At 34.2% G+C, this 26,717-nt stretch overlaps 1 protein-coding gene across 1 annotated transcript; it reads left to right on the forward strand.

Annotated features, from left to right (window-relative positions):
* Positions 1–1,326: 1,326 nt before the first annotated feature.
* LOC132543137 (ATPase family AAA domain-containing protein 2-like) lies at positions 1,327–26,362 on the forward strand. Its single transcript, XM_060206606.1, has 25 exons — positions 1,327–1,431; positions 2,522–2,640; positions 3,009–3,049; positions 4,330–4,385; positions 5,095–5,257; positions 5,675–5,788; positions 6,383–6,497; positions 9,105–9,351; positions 9,580–9,721; positions 9,936–10,084; positions 10,475–10,723; positions 10,981–11,071; positions 12,677–12,991; positions 13,516–13,675; positions 14,129–14,315; positions 15,099–15,284; positions 15,407–15,542; positions 16,688–16,884; positions 17,544–17,703; positions 18,202–18,324; positions 18,849–19,243; positions 19,274–19,909; positions 21,493–21,580; positions 22,676–22,923; positions 23,908–26,362. Exons 1-25 carry the CDS (start codon positions 1,327–1,329, stop codon positions 23,968–23,970), a joined length of 4,485 nt encoding a protein of 1,494 aa, XP_060062589.1. The 3' UTR covers positions 23,971–26,362.
* Positions 26,363–26,717: the final 355 nt, after the last annotated feature.

Consider the following 26,717-nt stretch of genomic DNA (forward strand, 5'->3'; position numbering starts at 1 on the left):
TACCAGAAAAAGTAATCCAATCATCAACAATCAGAGACTTTGAAATTAATTTGGACAATCATTGGAAAAATCTTGAACTGAAATTTAACCATCTGGCTCGTTGCAATTCACTAATCGGAAGTGACTATATAATTCAATTGTATGATTATTATTGATATGGATATAGAGGCACTGTGTGCCTGCGTCCATTAAATATCCTAATAAAAAAACTTCCAAGAAATGGCGATGACAAATGTTCAGTCAAAATCAAAGATGATCGCCATTCAGTAAGCATCAAAGAGCCTACATATGAATTTGTTAAATATTAGTGTACTTTCACGCAATAACTATCACATATTATACCTTCAAAAATTAAAGATGACTGTTGGCAATCTTGTTTTCCGATCTGTCACCCAAGATTAACCTATACATGAAACTTGGGATGTTCCACTTCTCTAGAAATCGGGATAAAATGTACCGCAGCTATTTTATGAGTCCCAAAATTAAACCACGGACCTAGAATAATAAGAATAATCTTCTGAATCCGTAAGGAAAGCTAGATGGACGGGAGACGGACTTTGATGGTTTGTACATACCATCATCGATGAAAGTACGCGGCTAGTAAATAGATACCAGTGTCGAAGAATCACAACTTTCGTTTTACATGCGCACTATCTATTTCCGTTATACCTGAACAATCACCGGAGGAACTGATAGAAGTGGTAGTCAAACACATTTTATTTTCTATAAATATGAACTGTAGACAACACAGATATAATGCATTAGACATAGTCTGAAGTTTGCATTGATCTTTTTATCTAGGATCAACCATGATAGATTGCTTTAATGGTTGTTGGCAGGTTTGTGTCAACGTAATCAGTACGAGCAGCAGACAAAGAGAAAACATAATTCATCTAATTTAAGGTTAACATTGGAAGAAGCAATTCTAAAAAAATATTTCATCGGTGAAATTGTAATCGATTTCCAATATATGTTTTGTATGTGGACGTTTCGATATTCTATTTCGAGAAATTTTTCGCATTGGCGGAATTTTGAAAGTCGTTCCCGCCATCAGTGTGGCTCCAAAATTTCTGTGTTGTATTCATACACGCTTCCGCATTGACTTATCGTAAATATAATTTTGGGTTGAAATATAATTTTTATTGTATCGAGATTTCTAACAACATACAATATAGTAGTATTGCACACTTAGTTTGTTTAGTTTAATCCAGAAACTAGGCGATATTGGTTTGCGTAAAGAACTATTTTTTCTGTCGCTCACTAATCGCACTGTGTTGTTGGGCAACAATGGTGGGCTCGGAGTAGACGGGCTGGATCAGAAAGAAAATGGTGCAAACGCGACATAGTACAGAGGCTAGTGGGGCATCGCCACCTAATTTATTGTCCTTTGAACGGCGAAGTGTAAGGAAACCTCAACGACTTATTGCTGCTGTGAGTCGATCTCTTGTGTACAATGTTTAAAATTGTGTACATCCAATGTTTACAAAGCAAATGTTGACAAAAATTTCTCTCATACATGCAGGCTGTTCGATACAGTAACCAGTGGTATTCTCAGTTATGCATGAATTTGTAAGGGAATGATAATTTCAATTTCGCATTAACTTCTAGAAATTGCATTTCTAAATTTCAATCAATATCATTAATGGTTAATGTTTGGCCATAATACAGGCCAGGTCTGGTAACAAAATTGCAAGGGGACAGGGTGTGTGTGCTTCTTTTGAAATCGTGGAAAGAAATGCTTTTTATTATGTCCACAATGAGATACTGTTAATGCACTTGAGTTTTTAGTAATTTTTAGTTGGCATGGTTTTCTTATGTTTAGTTTACAAAAAAATATAATGTGACTTTCTGTAACAACAATATTTCATTAATACTTCTTCCTATTAGAAAAGTGTAGTTGTCATATGTGTAAGGTTCCAAATTCTAAATTGCATTTGACATTTCCATTCTCCTATTTCTTTTATTTTTTACATAATGGCCCACCTTATCTTTGACTATTAATGCAAGTTGCTGAAAATTGCCCCATATTTTCCAATGTCCTGTCTTGAAAAAATGTGTAGAGGTGTGAGGGTGATATCAGTGATTAATGATTAAATAAATTATCAATCATAGGTAAACATATAGCACTGTCTCCTCATCTGTCATTATCTTATCTGTCACTTGCAACTATGAAATATAAAGTAGTAAGAGTTACTTTACTTTGAAAGATTTATTATGTAATTGACAAATGATAACTTTATAAATTATGTGTAGATCATGCAGTTAATCAAAACACAATATGCATTGTTGCATATTGATATTGTAAATCATTATGCATGTGTACTCATCCAATCAACAGCATGTAATATAGGACTCCAAATGTAATTATGGTATGTAATGATTAATTGCACTACTATATGGTGGTTATATTATCCTCTAATAAGAGGAACAGATATTAAATAATTTAGTATGGCTGCATTCATGTTTAATTTGTCTCCCATTGTAACTGTTCTTAACATGCCTGATCAATAAAATTTCATAGGATGATGAGAACAGTGATGACAGTGGTGTTGTTCATATAAGCAAGAGATCAAGATCTAGAGGACATTTTGAAGAGCAAAAACCATCGCCTTCCAGACCCAGGGGCCGTCCTCGCAGAAGGTAATAACTGTTAGTTCAACTGGAAGTGTCCTGCCACTTACTTCCACAAAACAAAGTTGTTGAATATCAACAGAGAACATCAGATAATCATAAAATGACTATGATTCGCAGTTGGATTAATTTGCCATAGTGTTTTATATTTTATTCAACAATTTATTACTTTTGTCAAGATTTGCAAGAGCAACAAATACTGTGATAACAACCATTTTAAGATCTGTTCACTGATCATATCATACTAATGTCATTATTGATATTATACCTGTTTGGTATTGGTGTAAACAGGACAGTTCAATATGGTAAAATTCAAAAGCATCACTGCCTTATTTAAACTTAATCTGGTTAAATTAATGATTTTGTTTTTATTACAGGCCAGTTATTTCTAGTGCTGATGATGATAGTGAAGATGAAGGTACAGTGTACAAAATTAGTAATAGATTCATAGGATCAATCTAAAGTGAAAGACTGCAATAAATATGAACGCTATGCTTATTAATAAAACATATTGAAAACTAAGAAGTCCATGCTTGAAAAAATTTTCGTTTGATTGATTTCAACATAACTAATAGGCTGCTAGGTATTTGAAATTTCAGACAGTGGACTTTTGACATATTGTGGACAGATACAAGAAGTCATCTGAACTACAGATACCTATGATTTGAAATTTACAATATTATGACTTGACACTATCTCTGGTCATGCTTCTTTAAATTCACTGCTAACCAACATTATGTCAGTCTGCTATCCCAATCGTGTTGTCTGAAGTCTGATGACAGGATGACTTTGAAGTTCTGGCTTAGTTATATATTTGGTATAAACAGTCACGAGATGGAAAGATGAGGGTGATTTTTATTTTACAACGAACAGTAAGCATGCAATATTTCATTATCATTCTTATTTTTGTAGCTGCTTCATAAAAATACAACACAAATGTACCACAGTTAAAATTTTTATTCTTTGCTTTTGGGTGGAGAGGATGGCATTTGGCATTGCCTATTGTCTGTTCCATTGCATTCCCAATCAAAACTTGTTCATGTTTACCCTATAGTATTGTAGTATCTAGTTCTGATCAGGTTCTAAATTGCATAGGAGCAGGGAATTCATGTCTATATCCATTTACTATTTAAATATTAGTTAGAAAATACAAATATATAGTCTTTGTCACTGTGTGCAGTGTTTCTAATCAATTGGCCATAATATAGTCAATATCATGTGGATACACTAACTTATTCAAAAGAAAATTTACAATTATGTCTCTGACTTATGTAGTCATAGATTTATTTGCATTAATTTTGGGTGACAAATTATTTATCCTTTTTGTAAAATATGACATTCTTGTACATTTTTTTTTTTTTAAACTAGAATCTAAAAATTTTTCTAAAATGTTTTCATTAAAGCAATGTGCACATTCTTTGTTGTCAATGAATACCAAGACATGCTGATAAATTCCTGGTTGTGAGTTAGAAACAACAGCATGTGCAACTACCCATTTGTATGTGATATATCCTGTAGTTTCAACAAAGAGAAGGCAGACAAAAAATGGAAAAAGACATAGCAAGGTAAATGGTGATATTGATGGTGGCGATGCTGCTGTACGTCGTAGTAGCAGACAGAAGAAGTTAGTATTTGGTACATGTGATCAGAAGATGCTGGATAAAGTCTTGTATCTAGATGGTGTACCTGTATTTACAGATGAAGATCGGCCGAGAAAAAGGAAGACGATGGAAGTTCAACCTGATGAAGACACTGTAAGTTCACTATCCTCCTAATCCCTTTTCCATTCTCCTTGCTCACTTCCCATCATCCCCATAAAAAATTTCTGGTTGGCTGGGTTTATCAACTTATAGACAGTGAGGGTAATTTTGAGGTTGGGTCTCCTTGTAACAACTGGTGGCTACCTGACTGAAAAAAAACATAGATTTGTTGCATTCCATCCAGAGCAATTAGGGTATAGTGTCTTGTCCAATGACCCAACAACCTATTTCCCATTTTCCTTAGAAAAAGACTTCCATGGGAAGGTCCTTAGAAAAAGACTTCCATGGGAAAGGAACGTCAAACCACAAACTTCAGATCATCACCTGAAGTTACATATATGTAGGCAGACACTCTGCCAACTCACTTTTACATTCAAAAAACAAGAAAATTGTGATCACTGTTTTAGTTCATGTAATTGAAATTATATTATTGAAGTTATTTCCCTTTTAGCGTAACAAAAAAATGAGTGTGGTGAAAAATGTACAGGTGTTGAATTTCCTTCTGGTTTTAGAACTTTACAACTTTGACCCAAGTATTATTGTCGAATTTTAGAAGTGATGTATGAAACTTAAACGGTATCTGTTCTAAGAATGATATTTATAGGTGGTAATCACATGTGTGTCTTTTGTTTAATCCTGTAGTCCTAAAGTCTTGTATGCTAGTTAGATAAATTCTATAACTATGCTTTTAAACTATTTGTAGAAAGGAGAAGACATGTACAGTCGTGTGAAGCGGGTGAAACGATCCATCAAGCGAGATATGTATGGTATTCCTATCCCGGAGTCGGAATCGGAAAACTCTGATGAAGATGATGATGACGAAGAGGATGATGATGAGGATGAAAATGGGGAAGAGAAAGGAAGTGGTGTGTAGTTTATTTAACAGACCTGATATCTGCTATCTGCTGTTATGGCCTTTTGGCCTTTAATTAGAATGACAAAGCTATAAAAAATTTTGACACAGATTCAATTTTTTGCTAAGACTCATGATTGAAATAAGGAAAAGTAGGTTGGATTTTGGACTAGTAAAATCCATACAAACCTCATTGTCATGGATGTGCAATCTGACTGTGTGGCGTTGTTTAAAATTTTAACTGAAATACAGCTTGGTGATGAATCTATGGAAAGGGTTTACCTTTGTGAATAGTGATCTAATGATGCTACATTGAAATATGTGGTATATAACAACAGAATGATGACATGATTTTTGACAGCAAATAAAATCAATTATTTATGTTTAGTAGAAAACTATTGTAAATATTTTTTGTCCTGAAACAAAAAAGATGAGGAGGAGGAAGAAGAAAATGAGGAAGAGGAAGATGATACACCACCTCCAAGACGTTCATACAATCTTCGAGAATACAAACCACGAACACAACTGTTTGAGGTACCAATTGGTAAGTCACTGTCATCGATGTTAATACACTAATAAAAAATATTAAATAATACCATATTTTGGTGTTTTAGATATATTTAGGCAATTTCTGAACTTAAAAAAATGGATATATCTTAAAGTTTTTTTCTTTAAGTGTTAGTCCTTTAAAACCCAAGACAATTAAATAGTGTTGGTTTGTAAAGTTCGGAGTAGAAATCATCTTGTGACTGGTGTGACTGTGCTAAGTATTTGAAATATTTTATCAATTTGATGATTTTAGAATGTATCTATTAATAGGTTTGTCCAAATTATTCTGAATTTTTATCAACACTTTTTTGTATGCCAACCCAGGCATGAGTCAGTTATTTCCCTTACTTTATGTAGGGCCAGGCATTAGACATTCATTAACTCCAGAAAATATAAAAAATGTTGATAGAACTTGGGAATAATTTTGATAAGTAATAGGTTTGATTATTATAGTAGTCTCAATTTTGTTTGTTGTGACCTCAGTATCTTGGTCAGTTATTATAATATACTTAATATTTTTTGTCTTGAAAATAGAATGTCATAATATGCAGATTCCAAAATGATTTTTAGTCACATTTTTTCTTTGTAGAAAAGAGAAAAACCAGAGTTAGCATATTCAGAGAAGCTTCACCACCTTCTCCAATATCAAAGCCAAGGAGAAATGAAGTGTACCGATCTCCAGCTCATCGAACAAAGCCTGTTGGGTATATATAAAAGTTTCACAATTTTGCTTAAGTAGCATGTTTCACAAATAGCAGGATATTTTTTAAAACTTTTCTGATAATTTCTTGATGTTTCTTATTCCTACTGCTGCATTTCAGCCAAATTTTGCTTTTTCAGAATTGAATGTGTAGTGGTGGGATGGGGGCTGGGGAGGTGTTGGGAGGCACTTACTTTTTACTCCAACCTACCATACATTGAAATGTATTCAATACCCAAGCATGAATACAATAGAGTTTTTTTTCCAAATCCAGTAACCCACACAATTTAATTCGATACTTTAAACAACCCCCATAGAATTTTGCTATATGCTGGGAACCAGTATCTATAGGGAAGACTCTAACATGTCAATCAGACTTTTTCCTGAAAAAAACCTCAACCTCTTGTCGTAAACTGCCTTCTGATATGTGTTGTTGAAATTAGGTGAAATTTTAAAATGATTTTCAAATGTTTCTTGTGGTAAGTCCTTAATGAAAAAACGAATGTGTGAAGTCCATTTTAGAGGCAATGCAACCTTTCAACTATTTCCGTTTTGTTGTTATATTGTCCTTATCTTGAAATCCATGGATAGGGATTTATGTAAGCTGCACTAGTTTAGAACCTCCACTTACAGCCTTCAGTGACAGTTGATTACTTGTACCCTCACTGATTTGTGAATGCATTATTACAGATAGTGGAACATATTTAACGATCAAGTTTGAACTTGCAAATTCTTGAGAAGATCTGAATTGTTTGAAATTCTTACATTCCAGATGATTGTCCCTGGTTGTGCATTATGTATTTTGAGACTGATTAAAACATTTTGATGTGGAGTGTACTTGTCTATAAATACTGGCTAACAGTGGACTTTTGACAGTTTTAATTTGTTTTATTCCTTTAAATATCTTGCATTAAGAATTACTGGATATATTATTCTCAAGTTTCCGTTTATATTATGTATGTTTCCATTTGTCCCTAGATGTGTGCACATTGAACCCAAGATGTGTATATTTGATTTTGAAACCAATTTTAATGGAAAGAAAAATCACACAATTATGTTGCAAATATGATATCTCTCTAGTATATATTTGTGAGCCCACCTGGCATTGGCATAACACATAATTTGTTTGTAAACTTGTTCAACTTGACATACTCTAGTCACTGTTCATTTTAATGATAGACTAAATTAACCAACTTTTCAATATTTAAATTCCATATATGTTCATTTAGAACTTCCTACTGTAGACAAGCAAGTGTTATATTCTAATAACCACTTGCTTTATTTCTTTATTTTGAAACATCATGCACTTGCACTTTGATTTTCCATGCTAACATAACACCTAAAAATTTCATTCTGTTGCTTTTTTTGTATAACCAAATACATATTGCTTCCCTGAGCAAAAATATCGTTTTCCCAAAAAACTTGTCCCAACCACCCATAAAAAAATACTTCATCTGCCACCCAACGGCCCCACACATTTAAATCGGGAACTGTGCTAAATTGGAAATACAGTTGAAACTTGTTGTCTTGAAATCACTGGGGTCGAGATTCCGTTTGAGTCAAAAAAAATTCAAGTCCCAGTTTTATTCCTTCTATGTCTTTGTAATTTCAGTTTGGATGACTCAAATTTCATTGAGTCGGAGCTTCGGTTGTGTCACAGCAATTTTATAGTCCCTTCAACTGTAAAGCAAGGGAAAAGTCATTCGTTGTCTCAAAATTAATTTTTGTCAAAATGTCACCATGTCTTCTGAAGAAATCAGTCAATACATACTCAGTGTAGAATGTCATCTGTGTGTAACACATGGCTTATTAATGGCATATTAGTCCATCATACATGCAACACTTGGTAACTGACAATTAATTGCCAATTTAATTATCCAGTCAAATGTTACTTTCTTAATTATTGTCACGATCCTGTGGCAGTTACTTGTGCATCTCCTGGAAGGATAAAAAACGAAACTGTCAATCAAGTATAAACTTTTTGACGAAATCTGATCCCCACATTTCCGAGAGAAACTAGAGAGCTTGTTTACTAACGGACTGTTATAGTCACTTTGTCAGATTTAGTGTTTGGATAATGAAGTGCTGAGAGTATTTTTCATAGATAGAGTCTATATATGTATGGTTTGTTAAGTCTAGAACTTGTACAGTGTTTTCTGTAACAGGTAAAACCTTTCATATGTTTATTTATTCACAATAAAGCCATTGATATGTTGTGTAGCTTCATACTTCATTGCTTGTAGGTTATCAAAAACAAATTTTAATTTCATTTTATTGCCATTCCGTGAAATATATGATGTATCTGTGCTTGGTCAGTAAGGGTATTGTACATGTGTGCGGGACAGAACAACCTGGGTACAAATGTAGTTGATTGTAGTTGTTATTACATGTTTTTTTTGTTTGGCCTTAACTCAATGTCAGGAAACTGATATCGTCAACCTTAAATTATACAGTTTGCTTCAGTCGAAATTTGGATAAGTGGAAATATTTTCCACAGTCCCTTGAATTTCGAGATAACTAGTTACAGTTGTAATGCAGTTGAGAATTTTTTTTTTTACATAAGATACAGTTCGCTGGATTCAATTTAAATGTTAGCTGTGATGTGTTTCAGTCGAAGAAAGGCAGCTTACCATGGTAACTCTAGTACCTCTTCATCCTCATCCTCATCCTCATCGGATGACTCAAGTGATGAAGAACGCTTCAAAAGGAGAAAGGCAAAAAGCATGGCAAAAGCAAGAAACCAATGTTTGCCTATGAACATGTCTGCTGAAGATGTTAACACATCAGGAGTACTCCGAGATCGTGTCAAAATTGGGTCAAGTCTCGCTGATGTGGACCCAATGAGTGTTGACAGAAGTGTATGTTGGTTTTCTTTTAGCTTTGCCTTCTTGGCACACTATTTTACAATAAAATTTATCATGCTTTTCATTGATATTTGATTTCTATTGTGTTATGAGTGTACAAAGAACTAGATATCCAAAGTGGGGGATAGTGTAAAATTTATTATGTCAAGGTATAAAACCCAAGTGTCACTATTGAAAATTGTAACAAAACCTCAAATTTCACTGTTTTTGTTACCTTCTTAGACAACATTTGATAGTGTCGGAGGTCTGGGAAAGCATGTGAGAGCCTTAAAGGAAATGGTTGTATTTCCCTTAATGTATCCAGAAGTGTTTGAGAAATTCAAGATCAGTCCGCCAAGAGGCTGCCTTTTTTATGGACCTCCAGGTAAGACTTCCTGATAGCTTGATTGTATGTTTTGTAGGGTGGCTACAGATATCAAGAATAAGATATTTGTATCATATGTACCATTTTTCTTTTCATTTTTATCCCTTACTTTGAACTTCCATTTTTGGCTTTTTAGGATATTTTAAGACATGATTGATTTAATACTACATCTGTCCTCAGCATTGTATGCTGATCTATACATTATGCATTTTAGGAACAGGAAAAACCCTGGTGGCTAGAGCACTAGCAAATGAATGTAGCACAGGAGACAAAAGAGTAGCCTTCTTCATGAGGAAGGGAGCTGATTGTCTGTCCAAATGGGTTGGCGAATCAGAGAGACAACTTAGGCTTCTGTTTGACCAGGTATGTCTATATCTGAGAACTTTTTCGTAAGATGATTATTACTATTGTTGTTCACACCAAATACTTTGTCTTAAATTTTATAAGTTAACAAGAAAAATTCTATAAGGATATACTTTTGAAGAAATTCATATCTTGATATGATCAAATATAATTTAAACGAAAAGAAGACTCTCTATTTTGTCTTGAAATTGTATTTCTTTAAGGTTTTGAAATTAAATAATCTTGTATGAGTCTGAACTGCTAAAAATCTTATATTATTATATCATATTCTTGATAAATTATCTTATATTAGTCTGAACTGCTAAAAATCATATATTATTATATCATATTCTTGATAAATTATCTTACATTAGAGTTTTAAACAGCTGCCATTTCTTCCCTTAATTCAAGGCTTACCAGATGAGGCCCTCCATTATCTTCTTTGATGAAATCGATGGTTTGGCTCCTGTTCGGTCTAGTCGACAGGACCAGATCCACAGCTCCATAGTGTCCACCCTTTTAGCCTTGATGGATGGACTGGACAGCCGTGGCGAGATTGTAGTTATTGGGGCTACTAACCGCATTGACTCCATTGATCCTGCCTTAAGGAGACCAGGAAGATTTGACAGAGAATTTCTCTTTCCACTGCCTTCACAAGAGGTTGGTATACACTATACGACCTTTTATTGTCTTACATTTACCTGTTAATTAAGAAGTTTTGTTTTCTTAATTATTTCACACTTATGATATAAACATATGATAAATGTTTTTAGAAATGTCATTGTTGGTCACAAATAGTTCTATCATCATACTCCTTACTTTTTAAAGACATTGTATGGGGAGAAGGCAGGTTGGATGCAAAAAAACCTATGTTATAGATTTATGTGTTAGTAATGAATGGTTTTATTTTACTATAGGCGAGAAGGCAAATCTTACATATTCACACAAAAGCATGGAATCCTAAATTGTTGGACATGTTTGTAAAAGAAGTTGCAGAAAGGACAGTTGGTAAATATGATTATTCAAAGTAATTTTAGGATGAAATGCATATTCATGGTGTATGTAAGGATTTGTTTAAATATTTTGATTTTTCATATATTAACAGAAATCAGAGAGACTTAACCACAACATACTAAATCAGAAACAACTTAATATATCAGTGTCTGTCACAACATACTAAATCAGGAACTCTCAATACATACTAAATCTGAGTCTGTCACAATATGAACAGAAAGTCTGTCACTACATACTAAATCAGAAATTCTGTCACAACAAACTACCTGGTAAAACAAAAATTCTGTTACAAAATAAAACAGAAAGTCTGTCACTACATACTAAATCAGATACAATCTACTAAATTAAAAAGTCTTTTACAACAAACTAAATCAGAATCACATCATAATAAATCAGAATCTGTAACAATATAATAAATAAGAGTCTGTCACAGCATGCTAAATCAGAAAGTCTGTCACAACATGCTAAATCAGAAAGTCTGTCACAACATGCTAAATCAATGTCTGTCACAGCATACTAAATCAATGTCTGTCACAGCATACTAAATCAATGTCTGTCACAGCATGCTAAATCAATGTCTGTCACAGCATGCTAAATCAATGTCTGTCACAGCATACTAAATCAATGTCTGTCACAGCATGCTAAATCAATGTCTGTCACAGCATACTAAATCAATGTCTGTCACAGCATGCTAAATCAAAGTCTGTCACAGCATGCTAAATCAAAGTCTGTCACAGCATGCTAAATCAAAGTCTGTCACAGCATGCTAAATCAGAAAGTCTGTCACAACATAATAAATCAAAGTCTGTCACAGCATGCTAAATCAAAGTCTGTCACAGCATGCTAAATCAGAAAGTCTGTCACATCATAATAAATAAGAGTCTGTCACAGCATGCTAAATCAAAGTCTGTCACAGCATACTAAATCAAAGTCTGTCACAGCATGCTAAATCAGAAAGTCTGTCACAGCATGCTAAATCAGAAAGTCTGTCACAGCATGCTAAATCAATGTCTGTCACAGCATGCTAAATCAATGTCTGTACAGCATGCTAAATCAGAAAGTCTGTCACAGCATGCTAAATCAGAAAGTCTGTCACAACATACTAAATCAAAGTCTGTCACAGCATGCTAAATCAGAAAGTCTGTCACAGCATACTAAATCAATGTCTGTCACAGCATGCTAAATCAATGTCTGTCACAGCATGCTAAATCAATGTCTGTACAGCATGCTAAATCAGAAAGTCTGTCACAGCATGCTAAATCAGAAAGTCTGTCACAGCATGCTAAATCAATGTCTGTCACAGCATGCTAAATCAATGTCTGTACAGCATGCTAAATCAGAAAGTCTGTCACAGCATGCTAAATCAGAAAGTCTGTCACAACATACTAAATCAAAGTCTGTCACAGCATGCTAAATCATAAATCATATAACTTTATATGAAAATCATTACATGATTGTATGAGTCAGCAAATTTGCATAAAATAATCAGATGTACAGAAAATTGAATAGAAATTTGTAAGACACATCTGTTAGAAGAGCGCAGTCAGAGAACATGATGATTTACCAAAGGTTTACAACAGAGATTCTGTATCTGTGTAGGTTACTGTGGAGCTGATCTGAAGGCACTGTGTACAGAATCTGCCTTGATTGCACTGCGGCGTCGATACCCACAGATCTATACAACATCAGAAAAGCTCCAGCTGGATGTCTCCTCAATCAGTGTCAGTGCCAAAGACTTTTTCTATGCAATGAAAACAATTATACCTGCTTCTCAAAGGTCTGTTAGCTCGCCTGCCAGATCTCTTGCCAACTACCTTCAACCAGTGCTCAAGAAATTGTTTACAGAAACACTCCAAACTTTACAGAATGTCTTTCCAATTGTTCTAGCTCAACTTTCGAGCCTAGATGCTCCAGGTAAGATTAAATGGTATAATTCTGATAATACATATGCATAATTTGAGTAACAGGAGAACGGCATCAGAAAATTGTGTCCATTTTAGTTTTGTTTTCTGCTTCACTTCCATTACTTTACATTAAGCTCCATTTAGCTCAATCTCAACAATGCAGTATAAAATGTTTTACACTTATATTGCTAAGAGGAGGTCTGTATCTTTTAAAATTAACATTATGATTGTAAGTGTTGGGAATCACTCCAAAATTCATGGTAGATCTCTTTTATATTTACTAATATACTCCCCAAAATAGAGAAAAATTGATGGATTTTCCTTTTGAATATCAAGCTTTCTACAAAATATCATTTAAATATAATTTATGTTAAGATTTATTTGTGACATTGTTTACTTTTCATATACATTGTAAATTTTTCATGTTCCAATAAAACCTTGATTGATTTGCCTCCTTTAGAGGATCAACAACCATGCATCAATTATAGATTAATCAGAAAATTTATCAATTATCATATCTGATTTATATTGTAGCCACAAGTTCTCAGGGAGATGGCAGCACTGCTATTGGTGATAATGATTTATTAAGTGACGATGATGACAACATGCCTAGTATATTTGAGCATCGTGGTCCTGGTCGGCGTAAAAGTCATACAGAAGGGACAACAAAGCAACAGTTCATTAGTTTTACTAGGTAGTGTTTGAACCATGAGAGTCTTATTTATGGGTTTTTTTTTTTCATTTTTCATAATTTTAGAAAGATTGTGTTTTAATACATGAAGAATAATTCTTGTCTGATGATTCTTCAGATGATTTAGGTTAAGATGAGAAATAACGTAAAGTGTTAAGGTGAAGCAAATATGTGGAAAATGTGAAGACCAGTTGATTTTCTAGTTCTAACAGAATTTTTTTTTGAGTGAAGGGGAATTTTTTCTTCACAGAAAACTATGCATGTCAAAACAATGTTTTAACCTAACAATATTAAATTTGTAACAACAGTTAGGAATTATGTTGCAAAGAAAAACAGGTTTGATTATCTAAACATGGACTTTTTAAATGAAGCTCCATTGATCATCAGAAGTTTCTAATATAACCTGATTAAATTATGCTTCCATCATTTTCATAAATTCCTATCTTGTTTGAGCAGTTACGCATACAAAGAACCGTCCACACACCGACCTCGACTTTTACTGGCTGGCACCCAAGGGCAGGGTCAGTCATCCCATCTAGCTCCTGCCCTTCTCCACTACATGGAACAGCTACCTGTGCATGTCATTGACCTCCCCTCCCTGTTTGCTGTTAGTGCAAAAACACCAGAAGAGTCCTGTGCACAGGTCAGTTGTGCTGTAATTTTTGTGCTGTGTATTCTTGTAGTTTTAAAGTCTTGATACTGATTTTAATATTCAGTTGATGCATGTACACAGGTTTAAACAATACCTGGTACAAGTGATAAAAATTGTTTCTTTGAAATAAAGGTCAGTAAAATGACTCTTCAATGAAGCCTGGTATACCAAGAACAATTTGTTCAGAGGTTTTCAGAGGGAAAAATGTTATAAAGTTTGATGTTGTCTCATATATCTTTACTGTGGGATTAAAAGTGCAATAAAGAAGTTACATTCTGAGAGTAAACATATTTCACTGTATTTCATAATTCCATTATAGTTCCTGAAGGGAGAACATATAAGTCACTGCTTTGTCTGTCTGTCCATCATAATTTTGTCCACAGTATAACAAATAAAACTATATAAGGAATCAACATCAAACTTAATAGGAAGATAGATCTCAATGAGAATAAGGGCAGTGCATAAGAACCATTACTTGCTTATTGCGCTTTGTTATTATTCATACTTAAATTTTGTCCCATTCAAGGTGCATAACCTGTCTGTGATGGCCCTTGTTTTGGAAATGTATACAAAATTTAACTTTATCAAGCTTATATACAGAGCATCATGAGAATGAGAATGGGTCTTATTAAGATAGGTTTATATCAAACCAAATGGTATGAATTACACTTCATAATGTCAATTTTTTTTAGATATTTTATATGAAAATACAAAAATTTTGAGATATATTATATGAAAATACGAAATTTACGTATATCTTTTTTTTTTCCCCAGATATTTCGAGAAGCAATGCGAAGTTCTCCAAGTATTGTGTACATGCCACATATCAATCACTGGTGGGGTGTTCTGGGTGACACACTTAAGGCAACCCTTCAGATGCTTCTACAGGACCTGGTGCCCACCACCCCAGTCCTTATTCTGGCTACCAGTGAACAGCCCTACAATGACCTTGACTTTCAGGTACTTTTGCTAGAGAAATCTTATTTTATTCCATAGAAAATAGAAACATCTCAGGAAAGAATGTTTGGAGCGAAATATTATTATATTGCTTTAGCTTAGACTTGCACTGCTTCATTTTGCAGCTTCAGCTCATGTTCAGTGTATATGCTGGAGAAGTGGTAACAATGACCAACCCAAGTGAGGCCGAAAGAAAAGCCTTTTTCTCTGATCTCATTCTCAATCAGACAAGACAACCACCTAGCCAGAAAACACAAGCTGGTAAGTTTATGACAGTGTCTGCATGTCAGTTCTTCAATTCTATCTTCTTATTGTATTCTTTGTTACTTTAAGTAAAAACAAGTTTTTTTTCTATCCTAGATGATTCCAGAACAGTTAAAAAGTTACAAAGTTGATATAAAATCACTTGAGTAAACAAGTCAAGTGTAGCTTATTTGGAAAGATGAATTCATTATTCTTACATTTACATTTGTGTATCACCTTTTAATTTACAATGTGTTAAAAAAATCATGTGAAGCATGCTGTCAATGTTGAAAGTGTTGTGCTTTACAGAAACTAAAACTAAGAAAGGGAAGAATCCACAGAAAAGCATTAATAAAAAACAAGGAGGTACAAAATCAGATGGTTGTTTAAAAATACACATTATAATCAGTGTTCTTTTTCTACCTGATATTTGCAGCAGAATGTGCCTGTATTAATCAGGGAAATATGAAAATAAGAAATATTTTCTAAGAAATTGGACAAGAACTTTAATTTAGTGAAAATGATACTTCTTAGAAGGGGAAAACAGCTTGTTTTGGCTGGGAAAACAGGGCGAGAAATATCACTGATAATACTATTGTTCTTTGTGTTTTGTTATTTGTAAAGTTCTAGAGTTTGGTTTCTTTGTATTGAATTTCATTTAGGCATGGACCTGTACACTTATTTTCTTCAAGTGTGTAACATGGTACGTGTGCTTGATTCAAGTTACTCTGATCTGAATTCTGTGTAGCACTGAATTAACACTATCAAAATGAGAATTACTGAATATGAGCTGGTATTAAAAATTGTTTCAAGTAAAAACGAAAGTTTTAGGCTCCAAGCAGATCACTTATCCCATGCTTTGTCTGTATAATGTTCCTGATTGGCTGATAATGAGTAGGAATTAGAGATTTCTGTGTATTCTTAAATTAGATTTGTTTGGAAAATAACAGAATTTTTCTGTTTGAAAGAATTGGCATATTGTGATTTTGACAGTAAACAAAATCACTAAGAATTACTCTGGAAATATGATATTCTGTTTCGATATTAGAAAATACCCAAAAAAATTTTCAAAAGTTTCTGTCGACTTTTTTTTAAAAAATCATTTGTTTTGCAAATTTGAAAGCAGTGGTAGTTTTTTGGGATTTTTTCTCATGCATTTTCAGCAAGGCGACTTTTAGAGGTCCTACCCAAAGCCCCCGCCCCAGAACCAAGGAAACTGACAGAAAAAGAACTTGCAGCTCTGTACAATCAGGAGGAAGCTACACTGAGAGAATTGCGTCTCTTTCTCAGGGATGTCATCAACAAACTGGGACGTGACAGGAAGTTTCAAATTTTTGCCAAACCTGTTGACTTAGAAGATGTAAGTTATTATTTTTATACTTCTGCAGCATAGTTACGTAATGATAAAAGATTAAAGTTGGCCCTTTCATTAACTTGCTAACCTTCATTCAAGACTGTTCAAGTGTCATTGCAATATTGGTATTAATTAAACCCACACAATTATAATGGAGGCCTGTCTTTTGGACCTATATTTTCCTCTTCACTGACATTTTTCAGACTAAAAGCATCTACATATATTACCAAGAAGGTTTTACACATGCACAGTTAGTTTTCTGGTTATAATATCAAATATTCAATATCTAATATAAAACTTGATACAATTCCCAAGATGGAGGTTGTTGGCAAGCATTTGAATCAAATGTTGATGTACTGATGCATATTATAACATCAAGCTTTAGTTTGACTCATGCTGACAATTACAATTACTAACTCAGAAAGGGGTCTTACTGTTATCTTATGAAGCTATTTCTGAATCAGTGGTAGCCATACTATTAGTTAAATTAAGATGCTGGTTTGACTACAATTTCATGGAAAAATGGAGAACATTTGTTGCAAAGGTATATAAATTTAAAAGTCAAATTTTAAGTCAAATACATCAAGGAAACCTCTTCATATTTTGTAGACTAATGCATTCCTAATTTTTATTCACTAATTGCAACGAAACTTGTTTCATTTTAGGTGCCTGATTATACTGAGATCATCACAAATCCAATGGATCTATCTTCCATGATGTCTAAAATAGACAGCCACAGCTACCAGACTGCTAAGGAATTCATGAGTGATGTAAATCTTATTTGTAGGAATGCCTTGGAGTACAATCCTGCCACAGACCCTGCTGGTATGTATATTTGAATATATATAAGGACTTTATGTAAAAAGGGCTTCCGTTGTTACTAAAGTGTCCTCCATGATGAAACATACCAATGGTGTCAAGATCACTATATACAGAATTGCTGCTATGAAATGTTGTGATAAAGACTGCAGGCATTAAACTATGTGGTATTGAAATGAAAAGTTATGGTCAGATACATTTAGATCAGGAAAAAAGGTGAGGAGTTGGGGATATACTTATGCGAGCCCCTGTTCACTGTGCTCTCTTCTTTTTCTAACAGGATGTTTCTGCAGATAACACTTTCATCTAACAGTAATGGTATTATTGTAGGCAATAACAATTGAAATTTGCTCCCAATCATGACAGTAATACATATTCATAGTGTTACTAGCGATTCATATGTATGCTCCATTCAGTAAAAACACTACAGAGTTTTGACATCAGTAGGAGGCAAGTTTATCAGAAATCTTCAAGAAATCATGAGATGATATCTGCACATTTCAGGACGAGCCATTAGACACCGAGCCTGTGCTCTGAAGGACACAGCTAATGCCATCCTCAATGCTGAATTAGATCCAGAGTTTGAGAAATCCTGTCAGGAGATTGTAGCCTCCAGAAAGCGAAGAGGTATATTGTATAGTCCTCTCTCTCTCTCTCTCTCTCTCTCTCTCTCTCTCTCTCTCTCTCTCTCTCTCTCTCTCTCTCTCTCTCTCTCTCTCTCTCTCTCTCTCTCTCTCTCTCTCTCACACAGAGAGTGTATAAATACTTCTAGCTCTGGTACAACTTGTACTTAAACTTTGTTATTTACACCATCATTTGTTGGTCATTGATCAGTGTTAACAACATAACAGGATGATATTTCAGAGTATTTACATGTGTAAAGAATCTCTTGGTAATGTAAAGAATGATCCAATGGCACAACAAACTTGGGCTCTTTGCTTGTATTTGGAAATTGGATATACCTTTTTCCTCATATGTATTGGTTTTTTAACTGCTTGGTGTAAAAAAGTCTTGAGTGTGAAGATTGCTCAGTTGTTTGAGCATAGAAGCAAAACCCAACTCTGGTGTTTTTCCACAAGAGAATGTAAAGAGCTGAAATTGGTTCTAATCACATGGTTTTTGACGTATTGAAAATTTGATTGTTGTTTTAGGTATAAATCCATCAGATTCAGCACCACAGTTCTGCCACACATTACCAAAGAATTCCCATACACCTACCTCCTCTAGTCAACATACGCCTGTAGCAAGGGCTGACGATGGTCATCGCACAAGTCGCCGGGCACGTGGTCTTAATGCTGAAACATCATTGGATCTAGAAATGGTTGAGGCTCAGTGGAGATTAGAAAAGAGAAAATCTTCTCCAGTTAAGAAAGAGAATGAGAACTCTAAAGTGTTATCAAAAAAGCAGCTTTCATCTTCAAAGAAAGCCATTCATTTTACAACTCCGTCTTCACATAAAAGTCGTCCAAAGAAAAAAATAGTGTGGAGTTACACAAAACGTCGCAGGAGAAAAAGGAGATTCAATTTTGAAAATGAAACAAATACAGAAGGAGAGGAGGAGGAGGAAGAGGAGGAGGAGGAGGAAGAAGAAGATGCAGGAGAGGAAAAGGACCACAGTATTTCTGTTGATCTGACTCAAGAACTTCACATAACACCAGTGTCTCACAGAGACTTGTCACCTAGAAGTAATAATGAAACTTCACCAAGGTGTGATTTATCACCAAAAGGACAAGTGTCACCTGTAGGTAGGAGGCGGACCCACTCTCCCCGCACAAAGGACATTGATCAGCACAAGCACTCGCCTGGCATACCTAAGGCAAATTCTTGTTTGATATCAGATGATGAATCCAAAATGGATGTCTCTCACGGAGATGTGAAAAACTCTCCAGTGTTTAGGAAAAGAGTTGGAACACGGAGATGTAGTGAAGGACATGACGAAGTAGAACAATCAAGTAGTTTACAAAGCCCAAGTGCTAGTGTAACATGTGAGCAAGAATCTCAGGATGAAAATACAACCACCAAAGACAAAATAAATACCTCAAAAAAAAAAGAAGCTGCTTTAGAAGAACATGTAACAGCAGGCAAGGACACACTATCTAAAGACAGCATATTGTGTGTTAATGGGGAAGTAGACAGTGGAGTTGGTAGCTCAGTGGATAGTAATGGTGACTCCTTGGATGGTGTTGACCAGGCCAAACAGCTGAGGGGAAAGGTTAGTTTCTGTATGTAAACCTTTTTTTAGCTCACCTGGCTTTCAGGGCCAAGTGAGCTGTAGGGATAGCTCAGCGTCCATCTGTTAACTTTTTCTACATATCGCTACTAGTAATCATCAAAGAATTAGATTTTAACGAAATTTTATCAGAATCATTGTTAGGGGAAGGGGAATTAATATTGTATAAGCAACGAGTCTTGGCCCCCTGGGGCCTAAGGGGCAGGCTCAAAAGTTCTTTAAAATCAGCCAACTTTCAAAACAGTATCATGTTTGCATACTATTGTTATGAGGCAGTCAAGTGTTATATTAAAAATCTAGTAGAATTGACAGACAACTTGTGCATAAAAATACTCAAGATTTGTGTCAATTACGAATTATCATTGCTCTGGTTTGCAAAGGATTCTCCAAGGTGGTACAATATGGCTGAATGCAAAAATTATGTGGTCATTGAGTCTATCTACAAGTTGGCAACAGTGATAATCAGTGACAGTAAGAGTGATAAAGGCACATCAGAAAATATATTTTGAAATAATTGATATAGTTAGTGACATTATAGATATGACTACAATGCACCTTTTTACTTAGATTGAGTAATGGAGAGTTTAATTTTCCTTGATCAGTGGAGGCACTTTACACTGTGTATCACACTCAAGGATAGCACCTTTTATTATATATCTTCAAATTCCTAATAAAGTCATTGGCATCAAAAGACATGTATTATGATTATAAAACATTAATACAAGAAGTTTCAGTTTCATATATGAAATGACAATTTTACTCTATCAAGAATGCTAGCTTGACACACATGTGTATGTTTCATGCCAAATACCTTGGGTTATTGTGATGTATCTTCAGAAACTATTGCCTAAAATATTGAAACAAGTTAGTGACATCATCAGAGGTATTGTTAAAATGATTATAATACATCCTTGTACTGATTTTAATGTTAATGTTTGTAAAATTGGTTGAGTTGCGGAAGGATCAATTTTCCCGATCACCAATGGTACAAGTGTGTATGTATATCACACTTGAGAGCTGCGTCATCTTGTTATATGTTGATTAAATAGGGAATAAAATCAATTACAAGAAAGAATTCAATGCATAATTGTTTTAGGACTTTAATCAGAGTCATATATTTAACAAGTAAGCGTCTCTGATTTTATATTCCTTGTCAACACAGTTAGCAATAACCAGGTAATTATGATCTTTGACGGTGAAATTTTCTTTCATGTCTTGCTGACACATGGTCCGTGTGCCAGCTGACTGGAACTGAGGCCTCAACTCTGTATTGCAAGCGATCGGTATGCAGAGCATGAAATGTAGGCAACTGTACTTTGTCAAAGAGCAATGGCTTTTCAATAAACATTTTGATAAGATTATTGCTCAAAGACTACCATTTCGCAAGCAGGCAAGCACACATCTTCTCTAGTGATATTCATTGTGAAATTTTATATGACGTTAACTTGGATAGTTTGTATTGATATATACAGTAATAATTTTGTTTATTTTTAGCTCACCTGACCCAAAGTGTACTATCAAATGTTTTAGTATTTTGAGAAAAAGTTTTTTTGTTGTACTTATAGACAGCAACTGAGGCAACTGTCCATGGAAAGGAGAAGGAAAATGAAGATCAGACAAAAAATCTGAAGACTGTAGAACAGGAAGATAGAGGTACAAGTGTATTACTGCTTTTATGAAAGTATACATAAGGAAAATTTCCTGCAGTTTCACTTTCATATGTTTTGCCCTTGCATTTGGTTAAAATATATATGTTTTTCAGTTAAAGCAAATGATATAGGACATTTTGTATTTAAGGGCAAATTTAACACTGCAAGATTTCTATAAAAGGGCTAAAAAGACCTGGGTAAATATTAAACTGTTTTCTCAAGTGTTTTGATAAAAGAAAAAAAAACATGTGAAGCTGGAAATTTGTGGCACATTGCATACTGCAAAAATTGCCAAAACTGAAATTTTGATAGAATTGGATTCATAGTCAATGTGAAACAAACGTTGGTTCAATAAGCGGCACTCTGAATTATTATGTAGTAGAGCTGAAACAAATGTTTGAATGTTTGCAAATGAACACTTATTTTCAGAACATTCAAAGTAAGAAAAGGTAATCAAATATTCGCAACAGTTTACCTCCCCTTATCACAAACATGGAAAAGGTTTAGGTTTGGTCTGGGAATATTTCACAATTCCAGAGTGAGCTAAAGCTGAATGTAAGCTATGCCCAGTAATGTCAGCTATGCTCGGTGGTTATATAAATATAGTTTGCAATCTATGAAATTATAAACGACAGATTGATGGAGACGCTTAAATGAAACATAGCTGGTTTAAACGCCCAACTGACTGATGAAAATTCACCATGTGAGCAGTTTGTACTGTTGCTTTTTTCAGCATGGGTGCATGTTGTAGTGTCAATAAGTAAATTTATGGCTTTTGTACAATTCATTGATCAATTAATTTTCTACTTGCTCTTGATAATTCAGATGTTTTAATACTTTTCCCAGTTTTAATTGAAGGTATGTTCTATTGAAATTAAACCTGAAACTTCTGACATATTTTCCCCTTTTCATAAGTTAAATGAAATCAATATTGATTAGTAAGATAAAGTGATACCTAGGTGAGTATGTGTTCATGTACATGATTGTTGGCATTACCGTCTGAATATTCAAATACCTCTCAAATACATTAAACGAATATTTAAATGGCAAAATCAGCTATTTGTTCAGTGCAATTTTAAAGGTTTGTATTTAATTACAGAACTATCACCAGGAATACGGATGACAAGATCACGACTCCAGACCAAGGAACAGGAGCGAGCAATGGCCATTCTGGAGGCTCCCTCTCAACCTGTGGTCATTGATGAGGATAAATTGGCCTGTTTATTGGAAACCTTGGTCAGAATCACAGAGAGCTTTGATGTAGAGAAACTGGAGAAATTGTACAGTATGCTTAGTCAGTGTATCTACCACCACAGAGAGGAGTTTGACAAAACTTTGCTGACAGAGGTTTGTATAATAGTGTCATTTTTAGCTTACCTGATCCAATTGGGGGTGGGGGGATCACATTTTGGGGCCTGATGGATGGGGCCATATAGGAGAAATAGAGCAAAGTCCTTCTCCTGTAGAAATGATTTGAGCCAGATTTGGTCTGAAGCATTCTTTGGTGAAAGGGAATCAATCTGTATAGACCAAGGGTCTTGTCCACCTGGAGCTATTTTGCCTAAATTTGGTCTGAAGCATTCTTTGATGAAGGAGAATCTTAGGTTTGGCCAGAGTGGGGAAATTGAATGAACTCTTTAAAATCCTTCTCTTCCTGCAGGAATGATTGGATTTTGCCCAAATTTGGTCCAAAGAATTGTATGGTGAAATCAATGCTGGCATTTAGAACTCCTTTTCCTTTAGTTTTGATGAAGTGATTTCAGCCAAGCAAAGTCAGGTCAGCGATACAGGCCCTATGAGCCTCTTGTTATTAGATAGTAAAACTTCTATAATAATGATAATGCTAAGATCGCCACTACATTAGGAACTGCTCAACCTTTATGGTGGAAGCAGACTCATCAGTAGATGTAGTACCTGTGGCTGTTTATGTTTTTCGGGAAGCTGAGAAACAGACTGATCTGAGATGAGATAGTAATGTCCTTTGGCATCTTACCATTATTGTACTGGTTGGCATGCCACAGGCCTCCTTATGTTGTTTAGTGAGAAAGCCTCCAGCTAGTGTAAGGAGACCCCACTTCATATTAACACTGGCTGTTCATAGAGCATTAAACTCATGAAACAAATAATGTCTACACTTGACTATTGACATCAGTGAAGAATTAGGAAAGTGTGGTACTAGTGGTAGTTAATGAATTGTAACATATTTATTGCCTGCATTTTTTATGTTCATATGTACAATTTTTGTCACCACAAATTGTTTTTGGAAAGAAATCCCTTCAATGACTACATCTCTTTAGGAAAAACATTCTAAATTTTTTTTCTTTTTTTCAGAATCTTGAAGACTGTGTAAAACGCTTCAGCCACTATGTGAGCAATTGCACTGGATCTGTGTAACCAATCAATACTGCAGGGAATTACTCAATTAACAGTCTTTCATTTTAAAGATCACAGGAATTTGGGCAAAATAAACCTTCGCCCAGGAGCTTTTTGCTGTGTTGTTGGAACAGTGGTAATATTATATCTCTTTAATTGAAAGAAATCAAGTGTTTAACATCCAGAATAGTTGAATCAGTATTGTAAGTGAAGTAAGAGATTATCAACTGGCCGGGCCTAGTCCATGCTAGAGTCCTAGATCATCTGATTTCTTGTCATATTAAAAATCCCAAATACTGATCGCTGTGAGTTACATTCATTCCAACAACATAGCAAAGAAAGACTCTAGCAATCTAGCTATCACACTGCCAATGAGTGGATTTTTTTTTTTGAGAAGTATTATAATGTTGAATGATGTGAACATGTTGATTTTGATATAGATTATATTTTTCAAAGTAAGATGATTTGAGGTTATGCATGAAATTGATTATGTATCTGATCACTCATAACAGTTTAAATTTGTATGACAAGTTTAAAATGCATGTTGTAAGGAATAGTTTGACCATCTTTGGACACGTTGAAAATAGTATTAAAGGCAACCTAAATGAATGGTGAAGGTGACAGAAAATACATGTTTGAAAAATAAATGCCAAAATATATTTATTAAATGTAGAATTGAGGGCGAAAACTTTTTTATCTAAAAAATAATTGAGAGTAGTAGTGACTCAATGTTGTCTTTGGGACACAGCAAATGGCATCAACTTTTTTCCCTCACACTTATATAAAAAATTTTGAACATCAATGATATATTTAAATTTAGTGCCTTTTATATGAGATTTTTTTTTTTTTTGAGGTCACTGTACTGTAATGATTAACTTACCTCTCCATAGAAAATTCAGTAGACTTGAAAGTTGGTCGTTCAATTGACCTTAGATAGGAATCTACTTAACATCCTGTGAAAAGTGTAAACATCTTGGGGTCCATTGGAGCATAGGATTAAAACAAACAAGTCAATGAAACTTAGAATTTGGCTTGATTTCAGTATTAAATGTTTAAGAACAATTCCGGACAATTTATAATTCTTTAATAAGTGTGTATTGATATTATTCACTTCTTTCATACACATGTCTACTCTAGTATATGCACATCATACATTTTGTGTGGAAATTTTGAGTGAGAAGGGTTTGTTTGTTTGTTTGTTTGCACATTGATTTGGATGAGAAAGATATCAAAATATCTGAAAGAAAATTAGAGACAGATATAGAGACAAAAGACAATTGATTTAACTTTTAAACATACTGCCTTATTTTGTAAATGTGCTATCATATTGTTTGCCCCATTTTCTGTTGTATTTTTATATTGCTAAAAGATTTTTACAAACTTTCTGTCGTATGTGGACATATGTATGATGTGTGTTTTGGTAGTTGTGTTTTTTTCTTCTGAAGAAACTTGCCTCTGAATAAAGCAGGGACCAGCAGCTTCATCTGTATTTACTGATTTCTGGGGACCTATGTATAGCCTGTATATATATTTACTGAAAAAAATATCAATGTGATGTATATAATAGTAATTTATTTCTTGTTTAAAACCTGTAATCAGCATGTTTGGTTGGGGTTGTTTTTTTTTTGGTACAATATAAAAGATAATCTGTCTGTAGAATTCCACTTAGAGGGAAATGGGGTTATCAATAAAATGTGCACTAAACTATAAACAGTTTTATGCCTTCTTATATCAGATACACAAATTCATTTTGAAAATTATGAATGACACTAATAAAAAATTTAAAAAATACAAATGACGTGCAGTAATTAGAAATCTGTTGTGTTTATTAGATCAGTTTTACACATAAGTGGGTTTTATTTTCAAAATTGAGAAGTGGAAAAACATGTTTGACAATATTTCAATTCAATTGAAGTTAACAAGATCTCATAAGTAGATACAAATGTTGAGTGAGGCTCAGCGAGATAAACGAGTGATAAAGATTGATTTTATGCATCAGTAACTTTGTAAATGAATTGCCCTGTAGAAGGTTCAGCATGAAATACGATCAGACGATTGTCTATTTTAGTGCAATAAGTATCTATTTTTCTAACATATGTAATGCGTCATTTACATATTAAGTAATCTGCAAATGTTTGTGTAATACAAGTGCTACCTATTTGGCAGTAAAACAGCAAAGGGTAAAACATTGATTTGACCCATGAATTCCGAAATAGATCTCTTCCCTTCAAGGTGCAGTTTCCAAAGTAGAAACTTTATTCTACCTCTTGTCTGTTGTTGAGATCTCCCTATCTGAAGCCTAAATGGGTGAAAGATTCTATTAATCATTCAATTTTAGTGCTCTGACAGTTTATTATGAAATGAAACTGGGGGAAAAAAAGAATGCTTTTTCTATGGATATGTTTTATTCAGAAAGGGATTGGTGGGGTGGGGTGGGGGGGATGGGGGACACACACTTACATAAAGGTTTGTGGTAACTCTTTTGGGATATTTGTATATTTTTTATTCTAATGCTACCTCCGATACTATACCAGGTAATATTAACTGTTTTCTGTTGGTAAAGGAACTTTTCTCTTGTGAATATTTTTTCTCTAACAAAATAATTGGACAATAACCTCTTGTAATTTGTATTAGAAGTTTCTTTTCTAAATATAAGAGGAAAAAACCTGAAAAAAATAATGCTGTATATAAAATCTGTAATGTTATGTACCATTAATGAAATTCCTTTTAACATTGGATAATGATACTCTAATATGTTAATTTATTGG

The sequence above is a fragment of the Ylistrum balloti genome, unplaced genomic scaffold (assembly GCF_031769215.1).
Source record: "Ylistrum balloti isolate Yb309-2 unplaced genomic scaffold, AGI_CSIRO_Ybal_v1 Utg369578, whole genome shotgun sequence".
Lineage (NCBI taxonomy): Eukaryota > Metazoa > Mollusca > Bivalvia > Pectinida > Pectinidae > Ylistrum > Ylistrum balloti.

What these genes read in the sequence shown, in the direction of transcription:
- LOC132543137 (XM_060206606.1), top strand. Translation starts at nt 1,327, where the DNA reads ATGGTGCAAACGCGACATAGTACAGAGGCTAGTGGGGCATCGCCACCT. An exon ending in TGGGGAAGAGAAAGGAAGTG is followed by an intron (nt 5,258 to 5,674) that starts GTGTGTAGTTTA and finishes GAAACAAAAAAG; the next exon opens with ATGAGGAGGAGGAAGAAGAA. An exon ending in ACAAAACTTTGCTGACAGAG is followed by an intron (nt 22,924 to 23,907) that starts GTTTGTATAATA and finishes TCTTTTTTTCAG; the next exon opens with AATCTTGAAGACTGTGTAAA.